The sequence below is a fragment of the Pipistrellus kuhlii genome, unplaced genomic scaffold (genome assembly GCF_014108245.1).
Source record: "Pipistrellus kuhlii isolate mPipKuh1 unplaced genomic scaffold, mPipKuh1.p scaffold_m20_p_60, whole genome shotgun sequence".
In the NCBI taxonomy this organism is placed as follows: domain Eukaryota; kingdom Metazoa; phylum Chordata; class Mammalia; order Chiroptera; family Vespertilionidae; genus Pipistrellus; species Pipistrellus kuhlii.
The window spans coordinates 314,176-327,901 of NW_023425563.1; the positions used below are offsets into that span (position 1 = coordinate 314,176).

General features: G+C 39.3%; 1 protein-coding gene across 1 annotated transcript in view; it reads right to left on the reverse strand.

Moving 5' to 3' along the window:
- The window catches only part of SYCP2 (synaptonemal complex protein 2), a 92,463-nt gene that overhangs the window by 61,141 nt on the left and 17,596 nt on the right, over window positions 1–13,726 (reverse strand). The window contains 4 exon segments of the mRNA XM_036420034.2: window positions 4,093–4,239; window positions 4,701–4,775; window positions 8,401–8,549; window positions 11,255–11,315. Of these exon segments, the coding sequence (XP_036275927.1) occupies window positions 4,093–4,239; window positions 4,701–4,775; window positions 8,401–8,549; window positions 11,255–11,315 (432 nt within the window).

Genomic DNA, 13,726 nt, shown 5'->3' on the forward strand with positions numbered 1-13,726 from the left:
CCCTTAGTACTACCATGCAGATGGAAGAGGCTCCCACCATCACCGCTGCACAGCACTCACCAGCTGTGAGCCTGGCTCAGGACTTCTGGCTGAGCAGTGCTCCTCCTGTGGGATAGCACTGACCACCAGTGGGCAGCTCCTAGATTGAGCATCTGCCCCTGGTGGTCAGTGCATGTCATAGCAATTGTCATTCTGCCATTCAGCCGATTTGCATAATAGCCTTTTATTATATAGGACTAGAAACCTGGTGCATGAAAATTCATGCACGGGGGTTTGGGGAGGGTCCCTCAGCCTGGCCTGCCCCGTCCTATAATCCTGGAGCCCTCAGGGGATATCCTTTTGGTGGCTTAAGCCACAGTCTGGCCTCCCTCTGCAGGAGGCAACCTGGATAATCAGGGGAAGCACCACTCCCATTACCCTGCTGCTGCTGGCACTGCCAGCCATTGGGGCTGCGAGGCCTGAGCCCTGAGCCTCACAGCCAACAGTGCTCATGGCTGCTTGAGCTGCCGGGGCTCACAGCTGCCTAAACCCTGGGTCTTGCAGCCTCTGGGGCTCATGGCCACCTAAGCTGTAGGCTGCCTGAGCCCCAGGCCTCAAAGCCACTGTGTCTTTGTCCGATGGATGTCCAGATTAATGTCCAGAAGACATCTACCCTAATTAACATATTACCCCTTTATTAGTATAACTAGAGGTTTGGTGCACAAAATTCATGCATGGGGTGAAGGGATGTGTCCTTCAGGCCAGCCTACACCCTCTCCAATCTGGGATCCCTCAAAGGATGTCTGACTGTCCTTATAGACTCAATCCCAAGATTGGGCCTAAATGGGCAGTGAACATCCCTCTCATAATCCAAGACTGCTGGCTCCCAACCACTTGCCTTTCTGCCTGCCAGATTACCACCAACCACTCTCCTGATCAATGCCTAACTGCTCCCCTGCTGATCCAATTGCCCCCAACTGCCCTCCCCTGATGGTCTGGTCACCCATAATTGCCCTCCCCTGCAGGCCTGGTCCCACCAAATTACCTTCCCCTGCAGGCCTGGTTGCCCCCAACTGCCCTCCACTGCTGGCCTGATCACCCACAATTGTGCTCCCCTGCCAGCCATCTTGTGTTGACCATCTTGTGTCCACATGGGACGGTCATCTTTGACCAAATGGGGGGTGGCCATATTGTGTTGGGTTGATGATCAATTTGCATATTACCTCTTTATTAGATAAGATGATGCCCAGAAATTTGTTTTAGGCTGCCTTTCATTAAGAATTTTATTCTAATGTTTGGTATTGAACAGAAAACCAAAACAAGAAAAGGATATTGTTTTTAAAGAATATTTATAGAACATCTAGAGATGTAAAAAAAAAAAAAATTATTGCTACTGAGGTTAGCTAGTTAATCAATGGTTCACAGTTTCCTATTCTATTTCATGAAGAGGATATTTAAATACATGTTGATTAAACTTGTTTGTGAATGCATTCATAATGTTAATCATTGTCTAAAACTTTCTCACATTTAAAACGTTGTTTAAATATTTTGCAAAGACTAAACTGCCTTTGGAGTAAAAAGTAGCTACTGGAATTCAGAAAATCAATGACACACAAGCTTGTGGTCAGATGAGCTGCATTTTTAACTTCATCCTGGAATGACTGATAAGAGCCATAGAAGTAGATAAGCATAGGCAGGAACAACATGGGACAGGAATGTTACAGGGTAACATATAAAGAAGTAGATGGTGACAAAGTGTAGAGGAGGAGGAGAGAGCTATTTTAAAAAGGCACCTGCCACTAAGACAGGAAAAAAAACACTGATGGAGACCTCCATATGATGCATGGAAGAAAGGTGGGAGAGCACAGGAGAAAAGTGAATTTAACATTAAGCAGGAAACAAACTATGAAACCAATAACTTAAAAAAAAAAGACAGTTTCTAGTGGTATATCAAATAGGACTTGAATAGTTTAGTCAATCATATAAATGCTTCAGACTTTTATTGAGGCATCAGACTTTTTTTTTTTTTTTTTTTCTTGGAGTAATTATCTTAAACCATGAGAAACAACCACAGGAAAAACACAGTATCTTTTGATACTGAAAACATAGTGGCTATTTCACAATACTGCAATGTTTTAAATCTTTACTGTGCTTAAGATCTTTCCCAGAGGTCCTATATGATTCAAGAGGTATAAGATGGGTGGGGATGGGGGAGTCCAAGAATGTCATTGAGTTTCTGAATTCTGGCACAAAACTGCATTTTAATAGGTACTCAAGTTATGATTCTGATATAAAGACATAAAAATGTCTTTTCTGATATAATCATCTAAGGGAAACATAAGATGACATTTTAAATTTAATGACAGAAACAAGACTAAAGGAAAAAATCCTAACAAACATAATAAAATGCATGGAAAAGCCTATGTAATTTATAGTTGCTTAAAGGTAAAAGATTAGTAAACACTGAAATAATCAGAAAAAACTCTAGGAAGAAGATAAAAATGAACCAAGACTTGCAAATGTACATACACCTTAGATGAGTAGAGGTAAAACAGGAACAACAGAAGTAAAAGTATCAAGGCAAGCATGACCATGACATAAAAAGAGATCAAAGCAACTGACCTTCTTAAAGTTGAAGGGCATTTTGATAGAATAAAATTGTAGTCTCAGAACAGAGTCAAAGGTTAGACTAAGTGAGATCAACACAGATCACAAAGTTTTCTGAGCAGAAAAGTGCTAACAGTAAGAAAAACCAGTGCTCTACCATATAAGGTAGCTCATAAGAAACAATGTTGTCAAAGGTAAATTAAGAGGTTAATATGTTAATCGATATAAGTGAAAGAGGAATGAAAGGAACAAGGTAGAGAGTAGGGAGATACTAGGAAACACAACCCTAACACATTAGTTGTAGTAAGGAGGAGAAGAGGCTGGAATCAAGGATATTGTCAATGGTGCATTATGGAAGTACTAGAGGCCCAATGCATGAAAATTCATCACTTGAGGGAGGGGGTCCCTCAGCCCAGTCTGTGCCCTCTTGCAGCCCAGGACCCCTTGGGGGATGTCTACTTGCTGGCTTAGGCCCGCTCCCCACAGATCAGGCCTAAGCTGGCAGTTAGACATTCTTCTGTTAGCCCAGGACCCTCAGGAGATGTCCACCTGCTAGCTTAGGCCCGCTCCCCGGAGAATTGGCCTAAGCTGCAGTTGGACATCCTTAATGCTGCCCAGGAGGTGGGATAGGCTCTCACCACCACACTATGCTCACAGCTGTCAGCTCAGCTTAGGACTGAGCAGAGCTTCCCCTATGGGAGTGCACTGTCCACCAGGGGGCAGCTCCTATGTTGAGTGTCTGCCCCTTGGTGGTCAGTGCATATCATAGCAACTGGTTGTTCTCCTGTTAGGGTCAATTTGCATATTACCCTTTTATTATGTAAGATGAAGGCAGATACAAATTTGAGATGAAAGGTAAAGACTTATATGTTAGACTTCAGGAAAGAGCTTGAAGAGACATGGAGAAGGAAATATTAAGACAGTAAGTGGAGATATAACTATAGAACTTTAAGAGCTTAAATTATACATAAGAAGGAAGCTCACTAAAGAAGAAGGCATAGGGATTTTGGATATGAAGCTTTGATAACAAATCTACTTTCTGGAGGTAGGGAGACAGTATTTCTGATATAGTAATAGAAAGAGGTAGAGAATTAAAATACTAACATAGAAGTCAAACAATAGGAGGACATAAAGGAAGAGAGGGCTGCTAGCAATGTCCAGTGTCCCAGAAGCTATGATGAAGAAGGGTGAGGCTGAGAAATGGTGCTACAGGGCGTGGCCTAGAGGAGATCCTCAATGGCACAGGGAGAGGGGAATATAGAAGACAGAAAGGTTATATCTCTAACTTGGAATTTCCAAGTGTAGGTTACACCTTGTTCTAACCCTTACACATAAACATAATTTGCTAAAACTCTATCTTTTGTTTCTATTTGTAAAAGGCAGGGGAAGTATTTTGAAATATTACAGATGCTTTTCTCAGTAATTATATATAGCAATAATTTGATCTATCTACCTATTTATCTATTATATATATATTATAAACTACTATTTTGACACCATATTTACCTCAGATTGACTATTTTTTCTGTCCCCTTGAGTACTATTTTTAATACGTTCTGGAGGTTTAGCAAATTCCTTTGGAGAGTTAGGATTTTCTTTCAAACTAATGAGTTCTTCTGCATCTAGTGAGATTTGACTTTCTGGCACAAGAATCTGTTGGGGAATGCAGAAAAAGTATTTAAAACTGCAAACTATAGGATATCCCCCAAAACCATTGGACATCTCACACTTCTGAAGGTCAATTCTTTCCAAAGGTCAATTCTTTCAATATTCTATGTACTGTTATAATTTTTAGTCTTACAAAATAACTCAACTAAAAGCAGCTACTTTTAAAAATGTTAATAGACATAACACAAGCTTTGGCATTAAAGGAAAGACATATACTTCTAATTTTTAAACTTATCAAAACTGGTATTGATGAAAAACTTAATATCTATCTTCTGTACTCAAATAGTCATTAATTACATGTTTAAAAATAATTTATATTTCATTAAAGCATTCTTCATGTTTAGACAATTTATTTTTTTAGACAGTTACTCTCCAACATGAACTTTATTATTGTGCCATTATTTGAGTTAAAGTTAGCCCAAAAATCAAGTAAGTTAGACACATACCTGTGATCCACTTGCATCAAAAAGTATATGCACAGGTGTTTCGGCAATTGAAATACCTTGTTTGCTGGTAAACTCCTAAAATTAAATTAATTCAGTGATAACATTTTCTTCTAGCTCTTTCTATTTTAATATAATTATTTTCTACCTGTTTAAAAATGCCAATTTAAGAGAGAAACCAAGATGGCGGCATAGGGTAGACACCCGAATGCAGCCTACCACAACAAATTTGAATTTAGAACTGAAAAACAGGGGAGGCATTGCCCTGAAACGCCAGACGGCTGGCTGAGAGGAGGCTCTGCCATCTGGGAAGGAGAGAGAAGGCACGCTGAACCTCAGGAACTGTGAAGGTACGGAGAACTGTGTGCGCAAAAAGGCGCTGGCTTAATCCCGGTGCTGAGAGGAAGGGCCGGACCGAGATTGCTGCTGGCTTACTCCCTGCACGCAGAGAGGGCAGGCCGGGCTGAGTTCACTACTGGCTTACTCCTGGCGCGGAGAGGGCGAACAGCTAACGCGGCTGGCTTTCTTGTCCGAGAGCTAAACAGAATCACCCTATTGCTCTGATAAATGGCCCCAGACAGGGAGAGGCCAGACTGTCAGGCAGTGGGCAGAGATCTCTTGGAGGTGTGTGAAGCCAGAGGCCATTACTGCGGGACTTGGGGAGGAGCCAAAGGGAAAACAAAGTTTGTCTGCACCAACCTGAGACTCCGCCCTACCTGTGGCTGAGCACAGAAGCTCTCCCAGAGGCTGGCTTTCTCTAAGGAGGGACTTGCAGGAATCCAAAGCTTGTCTGCGCCTTTACCAAAGAGGTGTGGGCGCGCCTGCAACCAATCTTCCAAAACTCTCCAGGAACAGGACTTTTCTAAGGCGAGACTGACAGGGAACCAAAGATTGTCTGCGCCACCCCGAGACCCCGCCCTATTCAAGCAGAGTAGGGAAACCCTCCTAGCTGAGACACTGCTGATCCTCACAGCCAATTGGCTTGGAGATCAACGCTTCCCAGTGATACCAACAATAAACAAGACTGCACACACAGCCCACAAAGAGCTACACCAAGACTGTCCACTGCAGGTAATTGGGAAGGCTGTGCTACTGGGCTCTACCAGAACACCTAGCACACAAAGCTATTCCATCAAATCAGGGAAACAACTAAAATGCAGACAAGAAGAAGGACACAAAGGAAGGAGATGGAGGAAAAGAAAAGATTGGACATTGAGTTCAAAACTACAGTTATAAGGTTATTCAACAATATCCTAAAAAAGGCCGATAAAATAAATGAGACCTATGAGGATATAAAAAGGGAGCAACTAGAAATAATAAGGGATCAACAAGAAATGAAGAAAACATTGTCTGAAATAAAAAATATTATATAAAGTCCTAAAAACAGACTGGAAGATCGCAAGAATTAAGACAAAGATTTAGAACACAAAGAGCCAGAGGACACTCCTCTGCAGAAGGGAGAAGATAAGAGAATCCAGAAAGTTGAAGATAGTGTAAGAAACCTCTGGGACAATTTCAAGCGAACCAACATCAGAATTATGGGGATTCCAGAAGAGAGAGAGTAAGATACCGAAAGAGTACTAGAAGAAATAGTGACAGAAAACTTCCCCCACCTGGGGAAAGAAATAGACTTACAAGTCCAGGAAGCCCGCAGAACCCCAAACAAAAGGAATCCAAGGAGGACCACACCAAGACATATCATAATTAAATTTCCAAGAGCAAAAGACAAAGAGAGAATATTAAAAGCAGCAAGAGAAAAGCAGGTAGTGACCTATAAAGGAGCACCCATACGATTGTCAGCTGATTTCTCAACAGAAACCATGCAGGCCAGATGGGAATGGCAAGAAATATTCAAGGTGATGAATAACAAGAACCTACAGCCAAAAATAATCTACCCAGCAAAGCTATCACTCAGAATCAAAGGACAGATAAAGAGCTTCACAAATAAAAAAAATCTAAAAGAGTTCATCACCACCAAACCAGAATTATATGAATTGCTGAAGGAGGTTATTTAGGAAGAGGAAGAAGATAAAGATAAAAATTATGATAAAAAAATACGTAGCTATCAACAAGTGAATCTAAAAACCAAGGGAATTTAAAAATCTGATGAACAATATTAACTGGTGAATATAATAGAATCAGAGGTATGGAAGGGGAGTGGACTGACGATTCTCAGGGAAAAGGGGAGTGGGGGTGCGGGAAGAGACTGAACAAAAACTGTGCACCTATGGATGAGGACAATGGGGGATGGGGAAAGGACAGAGGGTGGGGTGGGAACCTAGTGAAGGGGAGCAATTGAGGGGGGGAAGAGGATCACATTTGTAATAATCTGAACAATAAAGATTTATTTTTTAAAAAATGCCAATTTATTTCAAGTCATTATTTTGTAAAGATATAAATATATTTCTCAGAATACATTAATGACTCCCAAGTAACCACAGCCTTCTTAGTCTGTCATTTTGGCAAGGGCTGCTCATAAACATATTCTCATTCTCTCTCTCTCTCTCTCTCTCTCTCTCTCTCTCTCTCTCTCTCTCTCTCTCTCTCTCTCTCTCTCTCTCCATAAATCTTTTACACTACATGCTCCCACCCCAATTCATGTTGAAGCCCAAACCCCAAAGTGATAGTGTTAGGAGTCAGGAGGTGATGAGCTAACCAACATAGAGCCCTCATAAAAGGGACAGTTCCCTAATAAAAAGAGACTCAAGAGAGCTCCCTCACCTTTCCTACGCACTATGTGAGGATCCAGTGAAAAGATGGCCACTATGAACCAGGAAAAGTGCTCCCATCAGACACCATGTCTGCTGGGACCTAGGATCATGGACTTTCCAGCCTCCAGAACAGTGAGATATCAATGTTTGTTGTTTAAGCCACCTAGTCTATGCTATTTTTGTTACCTGAACTTGTCGACACACTATATCCCCCAAACATAACATGAATTGTCACCTTGAATTCCCAGTTAGACAATATCTAACTCACAGTGGTAGAAAGGGTTTTACCTACTTTTATCCATCAACTTCAAAGGCCATTCAAACCCATCTCTACAGCCTTTCTTTCAAGTCTGATTCCTAAAGAGCATTCTCTTCCCTCAATATCTGTGCTTCATTTTCTTTATGTCACTTACTCATATATTCTGAGGTTTATTCTATAATTTTCACAAATTATATTTATTATCTTGAAAACAGGGCTTTGTCTCATTTAATGTTTTAAATAGTTGGCAGGAATTCATTAAATGCTTTTAGTAGCTGCTGCTAATTTTGTCATCTGAAATTTTTCCTAATAGGTATCTCAAAGGGTATGGCTAACTATATGATAGCTATTCCAATACAAATTTAAAGAACTAAAAATCTCTTTGTCATTTAAAAAATTCTAGAAAAAATTAATAAAACTTGCCGAAACCGGTTTGGCTCAGTGGATAGAGCGTCAGTCTGCGGACTGAAGGGTCCCAGGTTCGATTCCGGTCAAGGGCATGTACATTGGTTGCAAGCACACCCTCGGTGGGAGGTGTGCAGGAGACAGCAAGTCAATGTTTCTCTCTCATTGATGTTTCTAGCTCTCTATCCCTCTCCCTTCCTCTTCTGTAAAAAAATCAATAAAATATATTAAAAAAGAAAAAAATTAATAATACTTATAATCCCAATTAACCAAAAGGTTCCAGAATCTGAAAATAATAGATTTTATGATAAATAGTTTAAACACTTACCCAATGTTTATTTGCACCAAAAAGTTTTTGTGTCACAACAGTGATTTCTAATGAAGCGTCAAAATACAAAAGCAATTCTTTCCCTTTTGTGTTACTAATTTTTAAAATATTTTTCAGAATTATGGTCAGTAGCTTCTTTGATTCTTTCTCTGTACACAAACAAATCACACTGATTACTTTCTATGATACTACTCTATAGGTATACTATAAATAGGAAAAGTATACAGCATATTAATAAAAGTAAATTTGATAAAGTTAACTTTTAGAATTGCACAACATTTAAATTAATTCTAACAGTATCTATGTAAACAAATCAAGTCAATTAAAAAAAGTAAATCAATTTATTTTTCAGAGCCTCCATTTCCTGATCTATAAATTACCGGGTCATACAATAACTAATGAGTTAAAGCTCTGAATACATTCTGAACACCAACAGGTTCTTAATAAATAGTCCTTGAACAGATCTGAGAACACTATTTTTTTAATTTAAAAGAGGCAAACAAAGAAAAGAGCTAATTCCACAAATAACTATATTTCTATACATAAGCATCTGTTTAAATATTTCTATTAAGTCCACACTAGTTACAAACATGTTGACAGTAGACAAACAGCAATTGCTAAAAACATGGGTGCTAGGAAATTTTGAAGGATATAGTGCTAACCTTAAATGAATTTATCAATCCAATAAAAAAGATATTGTAAGTTCCAGTTAATAAGAGTATTCACGTCCCTTCCTCCAAGAACTCATCAAAGATTTACCTGGCACCCAATGCCTGTGCCTGTATTATGGGCTAACCTCCACTTTGGCTCTGTCCAACTTCCAGTGGTTCTCTTCTTACTGACTGATGTATACTTTTCCCTCCATCCCCCCTTTCTCCCCTGCCTCTCCCCCACATCCCATGTATACTTTTGGGCAGGAAATCATCTTGAGGGAAAAGGAGCACACCAAGTAGAAAAAATTAATCCCTACACCAGGAAAAGCTCTGCTGGCCATTCAGTGGCCTACCCTATAGGACACATGTCCCTATAGGCTAGAATACTCTGATTCTTATAAGGCTTACCCAGCTGAAAATGTATTACTTGCTTTTGCAACTATATAGTCATGAAACTTCCACAGTAATGTACTTTGATGGAACTAAGAATTACTAATTGTTTGAAGATAGTTGCAATGTTTTCTAACTCAAACTTTGGCAGTTTTTGTTTGTTTGTTTTGGGGGGGGAGGGGAGTCATGAGCTTCAACATTAAGTTTTCAGGCTTTAGAGATAGATTAATTCCACTTAATGGTCAAATTCATACAAATAAAACATGGAATGGTGGTTATCATTGGCAAGGTGGAGAGGTGAAAGGGGAGTTGTTTAATGGATACAGACTTTCAATTTTGCAAGATGACAAAAGTTCTGGAGATCTATTTCACAACAATGTAAATATACTTAATATTCTGAACTATACACTTAAAAATGGCCAAGATGGTACATTTCATATTATACCCTTTCCCCCCTTTTTTATCGCAATAAAAAAAGAGAGAAATTAAGTGAGGAAACATTTTATACTATGTTGGAAGTATATTGTGTTACAAGGTTCTTATACGCTACATAAATGGGTATAATATTACTTGAACATGAATGCTATTAGGTTAAAGATATATCAAACCCTAAATCAACCAGTAAGAAAAGGAGTGTAAAGCCAACAAAAGAGATACAATAAAAGCATGTAAAATTAATTAATATAAAGGAATAAATAGAACAATAGATACATGGCAGGTGGAATGGCAGGGTTTTATGAGAGCTAGATGGATGGTAAATTTAAAGTATATCAATAATTACATTTAATAAACAAGCCAGTATATGACAACTACAAGAAACCCACTATATATATGTATAGATGATCCTTAAACACACACACACACACACACACACACACACGAATAAGTTAAAAATAAAAGAAAATATATGCCATGCTATAACTAACCAATGAAAAGCTAGAAGGGTGTATTAATGTTACATAAAGTAGATTACCGAGAAAATTATATTACCAGAGGCAAAATAGAACCATTTCATAATGACCATTAAGAAAATAAATAAGAGATAGACTGGGAGAAAAATACTCATGGAATATATATCTGTCAAAGAATTGGTATTCAATATATGTAAGAACTCAAAAACATAGTAAAAGAAGGCAGTCCAGTAAAAAATGGACAAAATATTTAAATAAATACTTCACAAACAAAGACACTGAATGGCCACTAAGGACATAAAAAAAGTGCTCAATACTACTGATCATTAGGAAAATACAAATAAGAACTGTCATGATGCTCTACTCCAGTGGTCGCCAACCTTTCAAATTCCATGGACCACCAGTTGTCGACCACTGCTCCCAAGGTTTCCTTAAACCAGCAGTCACCAACCTTTCAGACTTATGGACCACCAGGGGTCTGCAGACTACCAATTGGTGACTGCTGCTCTACCCCATGCAAATTGCAATGACTAACAGCTCTTGATATCTGAACCTGAAGTGGTGCCAGGCTGCCAAGCTGTCTGCTTTTGTCCAGCAGGGTTATGCAATTCCAGTTGTTTGGATCTAATCAAGCAAAAAGGATGGAAAGACAAGACCTTGAACATATGAACAAGAAAGTGACTATTCATGGGCTATAGACTAGACAGAGAAGAAAATAAGTACAGGAGGGAGCTGGAAGATTGTGGGAGGGGAAAAAATAACCATCAAATTTATTAAGGTGAACATAATGAAAATGTTGACTTTGCTTTCATTAGCCTATTTTGTTTTCCCAGACAGAATCCAACTTGTATTCAATATGATAAGAGTAAAAAAAAGAATCATAGAAAATAATATTAATACCTTCAATGCTGTATATTTGTACTTCTTCCTCAGGCACAGTGACTGCTTCCCACTGATGATCCTTAAAATTTAAAAACAGGTTTTAAATAAAAACAAGTAATTTATGCCTGCTTTAAAGCTTCTATAATCACAATTTTTCAGTTATACAAACAATAGTGGTTATTACTAAATAACCAGTTGATATAACACGTTTCTTGTTCCATCTATTGACTGTATAATACATTATACATGTCACATTTATTTGTTTCACTCTTAAAAGGAATTAATGGTATTAATTTTATGGTTTTCTACTCTTGACCAAAAAGTGACTGTCCATTAATATTTATTTCAAGATATTTCTTTAAAAATTACCAAATCTTGCCCTGGCTGGTGTTGTTCAGTGGTTACAGTGTCAACCCATGCACCAAAGGGTCTCGAGTTCCATTTCTGATCAAGGGCAGGTACCTGGGTTTCAGATTTGCTTCATATCCCCATCAGGCCACAGGCAAGAGGCAACCAATTAATGTGTCTCTCACATCCAGGTCTCGGGGTGTCTCTCTCTCTCTCTCTCTCTCTCTCTCTCTCTCTCTCTCTCTCTCTCTCTCTCTCTCTCTCTCTCTCCATCTTTCCTTTCCTCTTTCCCTCCCTCCTTTTCTCCATCTCTGAAAAACCAATGGAAATGAGGATTAACAACAACAACAAAAATGTTATCAAAGCCTTTCAATTCTTCCTTGGAAGTGTTTCTGTGAAACAGACATTCCTCAAATCCCACTGTTGACTGTCCTTAGATTTAAACATTGAATGCACAGTAATAACCTAAAATATTTCCCCCTTTAAGTACTTTCATTGAAAACGTGTATAGCCCTGGCTGGTTTGGTTCAGTAGATAAGAGCATCAGCCTGTGAACTGAAGGGTCCCAGGTTTGATTCTAGTCAAGGGCACATGCCCAGGTTGCTGGCTTGATACCCAATAGGGAACATGAAGGAGGCAGCCAATTAATGATTCTCTCTCATTATTGATGTTTCTATCTCTTTCTCTCTCTCCCTTCATCTCTAAAATCAATAAAAATTATTTAAAAAGAAAATATGTACAACTGAATAAAATACCAAATAGTATAAAAAGTCAGTGAACATTGGGTGCCATTCCTAAGAGATGGGATCCTAAAACCTTCCAGTAATCTGTGATAAAAATACTGTATTTTCTGGCGTATAAGACGACCCACTAATTTTACAGTTAAAACATAGGTTTAGGCCTATATTCGCTGTATAAGACTACTCCCCACTTCAAAGAAAAGACTTACTTTGCCGTCAAGATCTGCAGGTAATTTTTGTGCAATTTTGGTCTTTTGCCCCCGATTTTCAGTTGACTTTTTTTTTCGTTTCAAAAGTTGTCTTATATGCCGGAAAATACGGTAGATGCAGTTTTGTAGTTACTTAAGAACCACTCATTCTCGTTCTGCTAGTAGCCCTGCACATGAATCCATGCACCAGTAGCTCTCTGTGGGGCCTGGCCACTCTGCGCCTGCTGGCCAGAGGCTCTCTGCGGCCCAGAGACCCCTCCGCAGCTGGCGCAGAATGCTTGTCTCATTGCCGAGGTGACAATGCAAGTGTTTCCCCTTCCCTTGATGCTCACTGCCCAGAGGCCCCCCGCAGCCAGGGTGGAATGCTTGCCTTTTCACCGCGGCAATGAAGCAAGCATTCCACGAGGCCACTAACTCGGCTCCCCACCCTCCTCCAGGACTGGGGGACTCCGGTGCTGAGAGGACTGGGTGCCCCATCTTGTGGCTATGGGCACCTCCATCTTTGTGACTGAGTGGTAATTTGCATATTACCCTTATTAGATAGGATAGAAATTCTCCCTAATTGAAACCAGTCTATACTCTGATGGCAACACTATCATTATAACCCTTTCCAGTTAGGTGCTATTTCTTCCATAGCTCAAAAGCTCTGGTCAGGAGGAAAGTGTTGAGATCACCTCCCCAGTGCTTTGAGCAGCTTTCTCTTTCTTTGTGTGTAAAAGGCCCATGCCAAGTGACATACTCTGTGCCAGTACCTACTGGTTATCATCTACTAACTTCAAAATGACTCTTCCTTGTATATGGAGGCACATGGTTCACTGTTTCCCTTTACATTTTTTTTATATTATGGAAAATTTTAAGCAGATTTTTAAAAAGTGGAAATTATAATATAACTAATGCAAAATATGTGCTTACCTAGTTTCAACAGTTACCAATAAATTGTGTCCATCTTATTTCATCTTCACCCTCTACTCTCCCTCCCATTACACTCTCTTCCTTTTAGCATCAACTTTTCATTCAACCTACCATCCCAGTCATCAATTTTAATAAGTTCTTATCCTTAAAAGAAAGTACCTGACAAAAATCCCTCCCTTGAATCCATATCACACTTGAGCTATTATTGTGCTCTTTCCCTTAAATTGTGTCTTATTTCCTCTATATTTCAGCTTTCTAAGAAAGTCTAAATCCTTGTCTCT